At 37.8% G+C, this 13459-nt stretch overlaps 1 protein-coding gene across 2 annotated transcripts in view; it reads left to right on the top strand.

The window, feature by feature from the left end:
- WDHD1 (WD repeat and HMG-box DNA binding protein 1) overlaps positions 1-13459 on the top strand; it is a 29888-nt gene that overhangs the window by 3695 nt on the left and 12734 nt on the right. For both annotated transcript variants that reach the window (XM_055811312.1, XM_055811321.1), the window contains exons 4-14: positions 1332-1483; positions 3662-3773; positions 4320-4370; positions 6057-6152; positions 7731-7823; positions 8685-8791; positions 10194-10329; positions 10497-10680; positions 10865-11049; positions 11637-11821; positions 12973-13214. In XM_055811312.1, the coding sequence (XP_055667287.1) occupies positions 1332-1483; positions 3662-3773; positions 4320-4370; positions 6057-6152; positions 7731-7823; positions 8685-8791; positions 10194-10329; positions 10497-10680; positions 10865-11049; positions 11637-11821; positions 12973-13214 (1543 nt within the window). The remainder of the gene's footprint in view (positions 1-1331; positions 1484-3661; positions 3774-4319; positions 4371-6056; positions 6153-7730; positions 7824-8684; positions 8792-10193; positions 10330-10496; positions 10681-10864; positions 11050-11636; positions 11822-12972; positions 13215-13459) is intronic.

Below are 13459 nucleotides of genomic sequence, written 5' to 3'. Positions count from 1 at the left end.
CCTCTTTCTTATATTCCTCTTAATATACTTCATATATCTGTTCCTCAATACCTGTATGATCTATTTTCATCATTGATTCTTAGGGTATTCTGCTGTTGATTTTCATTGTATTACTTATCCTTTCACAAACCAAGCAAGGTGACTTGAATGCGTTCTCTTAGCAAATCAGTGGCAGAGCCAGAAATTGCTAAAACTATTAATGAATAGACAAGGGAAATCCTCGTTTTAGTTTTTGACACCAGTAGGAAAAATCCTGTGCTCTTAAGTTGATTGTAAAGTGCTTTTAGTTTTGAGAGATTTTTTTTTTTTTTTAAACAGTGAGATTAAGAACACTGTGTGAGACTTCAGGAAATCTTATTTCAAAAATTATTCTTCTTTACTGAAAACTCATGAGAAACTGATCTGAAATGTCAGTGTAATCTAGGTAATAAATCTCACCTTTTATTCAGTTAGGTTATTTAGCTAGCTGCTGCTTTGTTTATCTTCAGGATTTTTACTGTAACTTTAGGCAACTTAAAAAGCAACACCTGCATACCCTGCAACCCAAACAGTAAAACCCTCAAGGAAAAAAGGCATATTTTTTAATATATTTAAAAAACTACAACTGAGGAATAGTATTGCCACTTGAAGTGATATTACTTTTCCAAGTATGGGATATTTATTTACACTTCTTTTAATCTGGATTCAATTTTAGTAGACATCTGCCTTCTGTTTTCTGAAAAGAACTAAGCTATAGTTCATGAACTTCTCCCTGGTGGCATTTAACTGAGATCAGTCCAAGGGTGCCCTCTCCTGATACTGCAGCGTATTAATCGAAATAGGATGCAAGATTCTTTCTATTGCAAGAGCTTTCTTGCCTATGTAAGAGGAGTGAATTTTTTTATCCACCAGAAGAAGATCAGACAGTTCTCTTTGAAATTTGTTAGTGACTTAGAGCATTCATTATTTTAGGAAAGATACAAATAGGGAACATCTTGATGCAGTAAAATTGCCATAGAGTTAGCATAATGAGTTTTAAATCTGCTGAAGCAACTGGAGTTGTATTAAATCTAGCAGTGTGTTTCTGCAAGATTGCAAGTAAGAGCACAATTTTTCTAGTTTTTAATAATTTGGTTAAAGTGATAAAGTTTTAAAGTCGCTGTGCTTGTCTGTATTTTGGAGGAAGAAATAAAAGTTAAAGAGCATTTTCCCTACTAGTCTGGCTGTCAGACCTCCTTTGGAGCTGCTAAAGTTAATCTGCCCAAATATTTGGAACATTAGAGCAATTTTTTTGGCTCCATGGGCATAAATGTGTTAAAACTAACAAATTTTATGATGGATTTTCTTTTTAGAATGGAAAACTGATCACAGCAGTATCGAACAATACTGTTCAGATACACACATTTCCTGAAGGAGCTCCAGATGGTATCCTTACTCGTTTCACCATGAACGCAAACCACGTCATCTTTAATAGTGATGGTACAAAAATTGCTGCTGGATCCAGGTAATCTGTGCGTGACAAGGGAAACCATTGCTGTTGTTCAAAATCATGCTGACTTTTACCAATGGGGTCATTAATCCACATACCTCTGAGGGTTTTCAAGTATTGCAGAATGCCTTCTGGGTTGGAGGGGAAGAAAGCAATGAAAAGGACTTTAGGAAACAATGCTCTGAGAGATGTTTGATCCACCAAATAATTTTAAATGGAAATCAGGTGTTGTGAAATAATCCCATTTCTTTAGGAGCCGTGAATCTTTTCAGCTTTTAGTCCTGTAATGCATAAACATAAATGTTCACCCATATGGATCTCATTGCATCAAGGATTTTGTTACTGTGTGCTAAAGATGACGTTCTGACTGTTCAGGATCATGGTGCTGCAGAGTATACACACATGCAAAAGTTAGATGGGTTCTAATATGTGTGAGCTTTGACTCATTCTCTGGCACAAGTATCATCACCGTTCTGCCAAATGATAACAGATGACAGTTGCAAGACTCGCCTGAGGGAAATTAACTAAAATACGCATTTAATTTCTTAGGGCAGCATGTTTGTTTTTACATAATATGTGCTAGTCCTTTAACAAAGATGGCAAAAGAGCAAGTGGGCAATATTTTTTTAATCTCAGGGTTTTTTAAGGCTCAGGTGATTCTTGACTGGATTTGGTGAACTCTTTGGGCAGCTGTAGCTAACTCGGGCTGTGTGCTTGCCTCTACTGGAATTTGTCCTCCACAGTAGAGATGGCAGAGCATTGCATCTGGTTCCTGATTCTTCTAAGTGTGGATTGAACTAGAAAGTTTATGGATGGATGAAAATGCTGGACTGTGAACTCTGGCAGCTGTGGAGCAGACATACCAGCCACACCAAAACTGGGAGGCTGGAAGCTGGGGCAGTAACCACTGTAATCTCTAAATCTGACAGGAATCATGAGTTTGGGCCCTTTGCCAGGACTTGTTTCTGAGAGAACAGCTCTGCCCCAGGACCTGACTTTGATTGGAGAGATTAGGCAGACAGCAAACTTTACTGTTTCTAAACCTTTTACAAAAACCCAGTACTTCTACAGCCTGGCCAGGGCTGTCCTATTAGAAAAAAGGGCTCAGAAGGCTGTGACGCCACCCCTCGATGAGGTCTTCTGTAACATTGGAGGAGAAAGTGGCAGCCATGATATGAAGGAATGCAGCTAAAAAGAATTGCTTTCAGTTGTCTCAGGTCTATCCATTTTTTGCATGAAGTCTGTAAACTTCAGTTTTATATGAGAGCTTAACAATTCAACTGGCTGCCAAAGTTCACATCAACTATTTGAAAAATAGTTGTGTGGCTTCTTAAATAAGCAAAAAAGATCGTATCACCTGGTTTCTCTTTTCTTTAAAGTTGTATTGCATTGTTTAAGAGTCCTAACGTAATTGTAGTCGTCTCACAATATAGCTTATAGACTGCCTTTTATAACTGTTGGGTTAGCATTAGATGACAAAACTGAGGCTGTGTTTCTGACCAGTTAAAGTAATGGTTAACTCTACAGAATTAGGTCCTAAAATTAAATTTCTCTCTGAGGGACTTGCAATGAAATATGGGAGGGAGTGGTAGTGAAAGATTGTCTGGGGAGCTGTTTGGCTTAGAAGTTTAGCATTGATATTTTGAGTTAAACTGCAGTAATGTCTGTAATTTTGGAGGAGGGAATAAAGTTGTAAGAAATCTGTTAATGTATCTGATACACTAAATGCTCTTAAAAATCCTGTTAAAAATATCACAGAATAAACTACTTGCTCTGTCTTTTTTTAAACCACAAGACCATATAATTATAGTAATGAATATTGGTCCCATTCAACAGATAGTTCTTAAGTCAGCTCTCTGGTATCTAAGCAGAGGTTTTCATTACGTCATATAGAATACTATATTAAACAGGTATATGGTCTATGTGTGCGTAATATAATCTCCAAAGAGCAGCCATGTTTTATGAACTTTGACATGAACAAAAATTAGGTCCTGATAAAAAAAATAGTGTGGTCTTGCTCCTGTTGTAGTAGGCCTCAAGACTCTCATTTTCCCTTAGATCATACAGTGTTGAGAGCCAAACTTCTGCAAAAGATAGTTAGTGCCCCATTTTTATTGCCATAAACACATAGTTTGTCATTGTTAATTAATAGCAATGTGAATACTTTTGTGTCTGTGCCATTGTGATCTGCAGTGATTTTATGGTCAAAGTTGTGGAGGTGACCGATAGCAGCAAGCAGAAAACTTTCCGAGGACACGATGCTCCCGTTTTAAGCCTGTCTTTTGACCCCAGGGATGTTTATCTGGTAAAAACACTTTCTCAATTACTTTCTGCTTTGAATCTCCTTTTTCCTGGGGAAGAAAATGAATACATACTTTTTACAAGAAAAAAAACCAACAAAACCACAAAAAACCTAGTGACTGGGCACTTGGGTCTACTTTGTTTCAGCTGGTCTTACTGATGATGGAGTGTGTCACAACTTGCTGCTACCCAGGAGAACACAGTCTTCACTTTAGTACTCAATTACTGTCTATGTTCTTCTGGAATCTAATACTGATCTGATTTTAGAGGTGTAAAGATAGCTTACTAAAATAATAATTTTGAGCCTCTCTTGCAAATAAGCAGCTCAGTTGAAGTATGAGGATTTGTAATTACAGTAGCTTGGAGTCAAGTAAGGTTATCAAGATGACAGTGTTATTAAGTTTATAGTTTAAAATGGTTTATACAAGGGAGGCTTTGTTTTTAAAATTAGTTATATGTGTCTAGCATTGTTATTGGGATTTTGTAAATTTTGTAGCATTAATTTCTCTGTCTTTAATTACTGACTTGTTTACAAAAATCTCTTACATAGGCATCAGCGAGCTGTGATGGTTCTGTCAGAGTATGGAAGATCGCAGATCAGGTAAAAGGCCTGCCTTTCTAAGTTAAGTGTTTTATAAGAAATCCAGGATTTCACACACAGCAAGAAGAGCTGGACTGAAATAACCCTTCTGGAACAGGGTTTTCTTTTTGGGGAAGAAATCTAACTACCCTTTGCAGAATACTTTTATCTACTTCTGGGAGAAATTCCAAAGCGTGATTATGAAATGTTGCCTGGGTAGCTATGTTCTGTGCAATCCCTGATTTCTTCTGTTCATCTTTCTTCACTGGCCAACATTGTGTATTTTGTCCTCAGCCCATTCAGAAACAACATTTCTGTGTAAAGATAGCAAATGACATCAGATTCCTTATTTCACAATTTCAGCTCACTGCTTTCAGGGTTAAGGAAGGATTTTTATTCTGTTAAGCAACTATCTAGGTGCATTTTGGTTTTATTTGTTTTTACTGATCTTCCTGCGGAAAAATCCACAATCCTGAAAATTATTTGTTGAGTGGTGAAGGTGGAATAACACTCTGAGGTACTACGCAGTATTTTCTTTTGTAAGAGATCTGGGTGGTTAGTCTTGTTAGGAACACGATTACTTTGACCTGAGATGAGGAAGAGATAATATTTCATGCTCCAGGATCCCTGAGAACGATGCCCAGTGATAACGTTTTGCTTTGATAGGGGACTTTGGACACTGTTGCTTCTGTGTCTCCTGCTCTCTATTTATGGCATAAGTACTTGAAGAAGTCGAGGTTCAACTCATTGTATTTCAGACTTTTAGATTTGAATGGATTTCAAGCTATTGACAAAGGGCTTGCTATTCCTCTTTTTTGTGACGCTTGCAACAAACAAACAATTTCTCAGGAGGACCACGTAAATCACAGTTTGAAGAACGTAATTTGTTAGAAATGCAGTCTTAAGGCTCATCTTGGCAATATTTGGCTGAAATAGTTCATGGCCTTTATGAAATCAGGTTTAGTGAGAGGATCAGATTTAGTCTCTGCTTTGGAACTCTTAAGGAACTTGAAAAGGGTTTCAGGTGAAGGCTTTAGTAAGGCAATTCTGCATGTGTATGTGGGATTATTTTTGCTAAATGCCATTGACTGGATTAAGAATCCATGTGGAATTATTCTTGTAAGTATAGTTGAAAATGTATCCCTGCGCTTGTGGATTGCTACTTTTTTAAAAAACATGCTTCTAATGTGAAATCTGGTGTTCCAGATTGACAGTCAGTGCCTTTTGGGGAAATTACATTAACAGTGTCCTAAGGTGGTGGCAGTATGATATGTGTACCTGTGATGTAATTTGAGAATATATCCTTTCATTCTTTATACTGCTGTGGGGAGATTCAGGCTAATGTGTGTCACCTTGCTGTAGTTGATCTGGGTTTGTCAGATATATTTTGGCCAGATTTCTCTAACCAAAAAACATGAGAGCTCATTTGTTCTGTACTTGATTAAAAACAGATCAGTTCTGTGATCTTATTTCTGTTAGAAGTAGTTGTATTGTCATTAAAATAGATTCAGTTTTATGTTGGCAAGGTATTTTCAGTTTGTTTTTTAAGGCAGTGTTGTATTTGGATGAAAGAGATTATTGCAGTTCCAAAAATGATATATCTTTTAGCCTTTGTAGTTTTTTTCCACACTTTCCTTTAAGAATTTGTACTGTACAGTAGATTTTCACAGAGCTAGAAAACTCATTTTTTTGATATTTTGCTTTTAGACATGCACGACAAGCTGGCCACTGCTGCAGAAATGTAATGATGTGATAAGTGCTAAATCAATATGCAGGCTTGGCTGGCAACCTGGCAGTGGGAAGGTAAGTGACATTATTTTAGCCACATCTTAATCCTTCTTTTCTCTTTGGGAGTCCAGCAGTAGAATTCGATCTGGGCAAGCCCAAATTGCAGCTCCTGGCACTAAAGAAAATATTTGGGGTGAAGTTTGTTTTTAGGACAAATAAAAACCTGGAAATGGTTACTTGTTTACGCTCCAGACTCTGTTTGGCAGTAGTTCAGCTGTCAGCCCAAACCAACATTAAACAGTCATGTTTTGCTGAATAGGAAGGAACATTGTACATGAGGGAGATAAAATTGCTCACAACAGAGCATCAAAGGAGTTCAGTCCTTTTCCAATTTAAGTAAACTTTGCCCTATTAGTGATCTTGCTCTGTAAATATTTCCTTAGGAAGTTTTTCCCTTCTTTTTTCACCTGAAGAGCAAAGCTGGTTGTTGCAACTCAAGGTGGTGGTGACACATACTAAAGTCTAGTGTGCATGTACTGCTGCAATAGTACTGTGTGTGAATCACTAACCAAATGAGTTGGGGAGTTAGTATAGCTGTATAGATGTCTCTAGCGTGTAACCTAGAACACCTCTGCAGCATCTGATGATGCGAAGGGGAGAGGAAGAAGGAGCAGATAAATACAAACCTATATGACATGAGGCATGCCCTGCTATACTTGAAGTAAATGACAGGGAATTGAGTGAATATTGGCCATTTTTAATGGCTTCTGTTCTTGCCTGTGATAACGTGGCAGAACCTATTAATCCTTTATTGACATTCCAGCATACAGGTTCTAAAGAGTATTTTCCAGTGTTTTTCACAGATCGTACCTGAATAATCTTGTTTCCCAGACTTGGCCTTTGTGTCTGTCTTCCTGTGTCCACCCTTCAAAATACCTGGCCACTATGATAACATGTATAACGTTTCTGTGGAAAAGGGAATGTCGCCTGCAGTACAAATTGTTTCAATATCCATATTGCATAAAATCAAATACTTTAAATTTTTAGCCTAATTCTTTACACACACGCCCCTGTTTGAAATTTAAGTAGTTGTTTTGCTTCTCTTACAAAGCAAATTGTTCCTTAAGTCTTTAAAAGAAATCCAAATCCTAAAATATAAACAGGCAGTAACAATTATGTGGTTTTGTGAAAGGTGAAATGAGCTATTTCAGGAATCAGATATTCAAATTAGATTTATTGAGAAGCTGTGTCCTGATCATAAGAGGTTTGGAGATGAAGGGAAAAGGAGAATGTAAGCCTTGCGCTCAGAGCATTAACTATTTTTATATGTGTGTTAGCTGTTCCATAAATAAGAACTTCTAACCTTATAGTGCAGCTGTCGTTATCTTCGGGTTTCTGCCAGAAAGAAATGAAGATTAAAATAAAAACAGGCATGCTCTGCTATGTTGCATGTGGAAAGCATTAATGTACCTTGTAATTCGAGTTACTTCAGCTTTCTTTACTTTCTCAATTGGCATTGCTAGGATGCTAGAGAACCATTAAAATGCTGAGGCAGTCACAACTGTAATACTTCTGAATGAAGGAGCTGTACTATTTGTTCTGTTTGAAAGGTAACTTGTTCGAAATTGTCTCATTCTTGTTTCCTTTAAACAGTTGCTGGCAATTCCTGTAGATAAAGTTGTTAAACTATACAGAAGAGGAACCTGGGATAGTCAACTCGATCTATCACATAAATCCATCACACAGGTAGTTATATTAGCCAGGTGCTTGCTAAATCTTCTATAATTATATGTTAGTTTAAACGTTACTCTGTCAGAAGTTATCTTCTGGACAGTATACTCCTCCCTACCACTACAGCTGTGCCCCCCCGCAGCTTGGTTAACGATTGCTCGCATTTTCTATTTCATTTCTGATCCTGCTACTTCATGTTGGAAAACAAGGCAAGAGATACTAGATGAGAGTCAAACATCTTTATGTGGCTCTGGTTCCCCTCTTTCATTTATAGTAACCCACTAGATCTTTAGGGTCTACTGGTGAGTCACTAACTGCAGCTGAGGAACATCTGTTTTCACAAATTGCTCTAAATATATAGGTTTTGTTCACTCTCTATTTTATTAAACTGAAATTTAGCTACTTAGTAGCCCTAACTGTGCCATCTTCTTTACTTTGACCTCATTATATACTCAGCAACCTTTGGGTTAGAGAGGACCACTTTCCTAGTGTTGTGAAGATACAGAATGCAGTCTTGGATTTTAATTTATGGAAATGTATTAAGTTCAAAATAAAGCTATTTTACTGTTGAGTTTGTAAAATACCCTATGCTACTGTCTGCGTGTCTAGAATAAGGTTTTATTCAACCTCATGGCAGTGTTTAATGACAGAACATGGATTTTCTCAAAAAAAAAGTGCGCTCTCTTTAAAGAGTGGTTCTTGCAGAGAATTAACTAAAGCTAGCTGTAGTACGGGGCGCTAGATATGATTTGTTAAAGATCATTATTATTACTTTTTTTATTCCAGAATATCTGTTTTAAGCTCCACAATATGAATGCTGTGTGTGCATTGGTGGTAATGTTTTCCTTTTTCCCCCCCCTCCCCCCCCATCCTAAGTCCTTGAATGTTGTGGCCTGGTCTCCTTGTGGGCAGTATCTGGCAGCTGCAAGTGTGGATGGGAACATACTGGTGTGGAATGTGGAAACCCAGGAGTGCATAGAGAGGTATTCAGTGTTGTTCCATAAATCCCCAAGTACATGTTTTTTCCTGAAATAGGATTTTTTTAATCTTTTCTGTAAAAGTTATTTTTGCAAATGCAGAACGCTGCCTTTTGAAAAACCTTAATGAGATTTACAGGGCAAATCTGTGAATTTTCTGCTAAGGTTTTGCTGACAAAAGGCACCCTGGAAGACTGCATATGAAGTCTCAGGTTGAAGAGTATGGTTTACCTGGCTTCATAGATGGTCTCCCAGCTGGTGGTGGGGTTGGGAGTATGCCCACAGAGAGGGAGCCGAAGCACACGGGTCAGAAGGACTGTGTTGGATCTGGGTGATGCTGGGAGGCAGGGCCACTGCTCAGTCTAGGTTTGAGCAGAGGAAGCAAGCAGAGGGCTTTTCTCTTGTGCAGCCCAAGTGAAGTGTGGAACTAGGACTGCAGTTCACATGCTGAAGGGAATTCAAGGGCTGCCATATCATTTCAGTGTTTACAGGGAAGCAGTTTTTACACGAGTGTAACTCTTGGGGGTAGGTAGAAATGTGGCATTGTTTTGCCTTCCCCCACCATGTCCAGTATGCATAGAAATATGTTCTGATTCATGTGATACGCTATCTTCCTTTCTGCGTAGCTAGAACAGTCTGGAAACATTACATTCTCAGAAAGAGAATAGGGAGAGGACATGAATGTGGATCTTGTTCAAATTCCATAGTCTATAGTTTTCTGTGTGCAAATGTATTTTATTACTTTTTAATCTAATAATTGATTAAAGGATAGTTTTGATGGAAACAAACTTTTCTCACGTCCCAAACCAAGATCATTGGCAGTAAGATGTATTTTCTAGAGCAAGAGGGAAATGCAGAGACATTAGTCAGCCATCCTCACCTGTAGGCAAAACCAGACAAATTGACAAATTGTACTTTATTTTGGTTAGTTAAAGCATCTCTCTTTCACAAAGGAAAAAAAAAAGTAAAGTATGATTAAGTGAGGTAGAGAAGAAGAGAAGGAATGATTAATCTGTCTGAATATTTTGGGTAAGAAACATGATTGTTACTGTAGCGCCTCTGTTAAGAATTGAAGTCAGATTCCGTAAATAATTAATGGGAGGATTTTTTGTGAGAATAAAGGGTGGAAAAGATAGAGGATTAACTCATCAGTTTGGTACAGGAGAAACAACTGAATATTGTTTTTATATGGTTCTGGAATGGATGACTGCTGGGGAATTACTTTGTCTTTTCTACATGTATAGGGAAGCTGTTGTTTTAAAAATCAAACAAAATCATATGCTTAAAGCTTAAATGATTTTCTCCATACAAAAGTTACATGTATTACTACTTTTTACAATAACTCTTGGGGAGGTTTCTGCACTGAGAAGCTTACTGAAAATGCATTTTTTTAAAATATTCTTTTCAGGATGCAACATGAGAAAAATTACACAATTTGTGGGTTAGCGTGGCACCCCAAACACAAGCAAATTGCTTATGCAGATACTGAAGGAAGTCTGGGGTTGTTGGAAAATATCGGTGATGGAAAGAAACCAAATGACAAGGTGACCAGTACCAATTATTTCTTAAATTAACGTTATGATGTCGGTTACCAAATAACACTGAATATTCACGTGTGTGTGTGTGTTGAAAGGTCCCTCTTGTGTGTTAATTCATTTTTTGAATTCTATGTCCAAAAGAAGTTCTATGATGTTTCTTAATCTGATTTTAGGTTGCTGGTGCAAAGACAAAGGACTATAATGATCTCTTTGATGGAGAAGACGACAACTGTTCAAATGGAGATATGATTGAACCCCAGTCTTCCCCAAAGGCTGGAGCTAATGAAGATAATGATGACCTTATTCCAACTTTAGGCCTTCTGAGACGGGCAATAATTGATGATGATAACTCACTAGGTACAGAATGAATTAATTTTCCAGAACTCTTTAGTGTTGTTATTGGGACGATCTCTTAGCATCCTCTACTCAGATATGTTCTGCCTTATTTTTCCAGAGAGGTCTTGACTGTTAAAATTTGTATCTATATTCTGTCATAATAATGTGTGTGAGATACATTTTTTTTTTTTTTTTAAACTCCTAGACATTGGGATGATAAAAGCTAATTCCAGTCTTCTTGAAAAGGAAGATGATGATGATCAGGCTGGTGGCTTTTCAGCTTTACCATCATCTACACAACGGCCTTTCTATGATGGGCCAATGCCAACCCCCCAGCAAAAGCCGTTCCAGTCTGGCTCCACTCCTGCACATCTCGCGCATCGTTTCATGGTAAGTCTCGCTGCTGTGTGGTTATGCAGATCTAGTTGCTTAGTTAATTTTGAATATTGTCCAGTTCTTGCTGTGTCTCAATTTAATCTATTCCAAGATATTTTTTTTTAATACTTCACAGTGTGAAGCTAAATACTGGAAAGTAGCTTTGTGTTAATACAAAGACTGCAAAATATTATGGTTTACATTTCAGTTTGCTTTTGATGTAGAAAGAAATACTTGGCTTTAAGACAGAAGCAAGCTATGCGGTTTATACCTGTGGTATTGAATTCTAGCAAATCTTTTTTAGCCAGAACTAGTGGATGTTTTACTACTGTTAAAGACTTGTATGTTAATCATCCACTATTTCTTTCCAACTGCAAGTTATTCACACTTAATTTTGTAAGGAGAAAGATGGCTAAGCAATGAGAATGAAACTAGTTTCTGCCTATATTCAGCTGTTTCAGAAACTGTAAGTCCTGGCTACACCCATCTTCAGTCTTCCTTCAACCTCCCACCTACTGTTGTTTCAGATGACAATGTTATAGCTGGCTGTTTTAGCTCAGTGTGATTGATTTGGGGGGTCTCTGTGTGTTTGGTTTTAATAGGTGTGGAATTCTGTTGGTATCATTCGCTGTTACAATGATGAGCAAGACAACGCTATAGATGTAGAATTTCATGATACCTCCATACACCATGCGACACACCTGCCGAACTCTCTGAATCACACGATGGCTGACCTCTCTACTGAAGCTATTTTACTAGCTTGTGAGAGTACAGAGGAGCTTGCAAGGTGAGTCATGGCCTTGCTCTGCAAAGCCCATAGTATGCAATTAGACTTAACTTGTTTCAAATATTTCAGCTTCTGTCACTCTGAGGTTTTTGGCTTTTGATCATGCTTTTTATTTATGGGATCAGAACACTTTCAAGGAGGATTTTCACATCCACCCACTTGAAGACTTGAAGAGTATTGGAAGATGTATTATGGTTACTGAGGATTTTTTTTTAATCCCTTTTTCAAACATATATATGTGTACATACTCACTGGAAACTTCATGCATTGCTAGCTCAAAGGAAATTGTAAACATGAACAATAGGTTTTCAGTCTGCTCAAATCAAAGATAAACCATAAGGTCTGTGCTATTTCTTTTCACGCTGTTGCTAAGGAGACATGTTTGGAGATACCTGAATGATTCTAAGTGTGAAGAAGACAAGTTTGTGAAAACCACAGAAAGATTTAAGCAGCTGGGCCAGCCAGGCTTTCTTCTTGCATTGAAGAACAATGGCAACAACATTTTATTGCCAGTTTCTGTGGAAATATCTTGAAGAAAGAACCTTCTTCTTTTCACATGTAAAGCATTGTGATGAGTTGAAAAGCACCCTTTACCTTTAAAATTATTATTTGTATGTATTGGTTTTCTGACTCTGAAATTTCAATTTTTTTTCTCAATGGAAGCGGGTAATAGCTCAAAAGCTGTGGTGTCTGTGAATTGGTCATGGGCAGTTTTAAATTATTAAGAAGGCAGAACTGAAGTGCCTGATGTATTTATTTTTTTCCTTTTAAAAGATAGCATAGTATGACAGACTTGTAATGAGAGCTGATATTCAAGGGGTATTGAGCACCTTCAGTTTTTATTAATGTTAAATAAGCAGGACACTTACCTGTTTCCATCTAAAAAACCTCCCCTCAGTCCTTTAAACTGTCTCTGCCTTGGGCTTGAGAGGCTCTGAATCTACAGTGTGGGAGGCTGAGCTGGCTGTTCAGTTCTTGATAATAAGAGTAACAGCTCTGCAAATGACTGCTTTTAATTTATAGTTCCTTTCAGTGACCATTGCAGATTCCAGGTCTCTGGGAAACATGTCATATATATTGGTGCATGTTCAGGTATTGTGTTTTTCTTCATGTTGATATATTTGACTATTGTTCTTTTGTCTCTGCTTTAGCAAGCTCCACTGCATTCATTTTAGCTCATGGGATACAAACAAGGAGTGGACAGTAGATATGCCAGAGGATGAAGACATTGAGGCTGTCTGTCTAGGTCAAGGCTGGGCTGCTTGTGCTACTAGTGCCTTGCTAGTTCGCGTGTTTACAGTTGGAGGAGTTCAGAAAGAGATCTTCAGTCTCCCAGGTCCAGTGGTGTCTATGGCGGGACATGGAGAGCAGTTGATGGTTATTTATCACAGAGGTAGTTTTCTCCCTTCTGTCTTTTTTTGAACTGGGGTTATGTTTTCAATCCTCATCTGTTACTGGCTCCAAACACTCGTTAATTTGTGCATAATTGCCAGAAATGTTTTCTTACCTTCTTGATGATGCTTTTACAAGCACATCCATCACAACCCACAGATTTCGGACTTTTGACAGCAAAGCCTACACTTCATATTGGGATGCTTAGATTAACCTGTGGGGAAGGGGAGAATTTTATAACATGAC

The sequence above is a fragment of the Falco peregrinus genome, chromosome 1, assembly GCF_023634155.1.
Source record: "Falco peregrinus isolate bFalPer1 chromosome 1, bFalPer1.pri, whole genome shotgun sequence".
In the NCBI taxonomy this organism is placed as follows: Eukaryota; Metazoa; Chordata; class Aves; order Falconiformes; family Falconidae; genus Falco; species Falco peregrinus.
The sequence above is the reverse complement of the archived record's forward strand: the minus strand, read 5'-3'. Positions and strand labels throughout refer to the sequence as shown.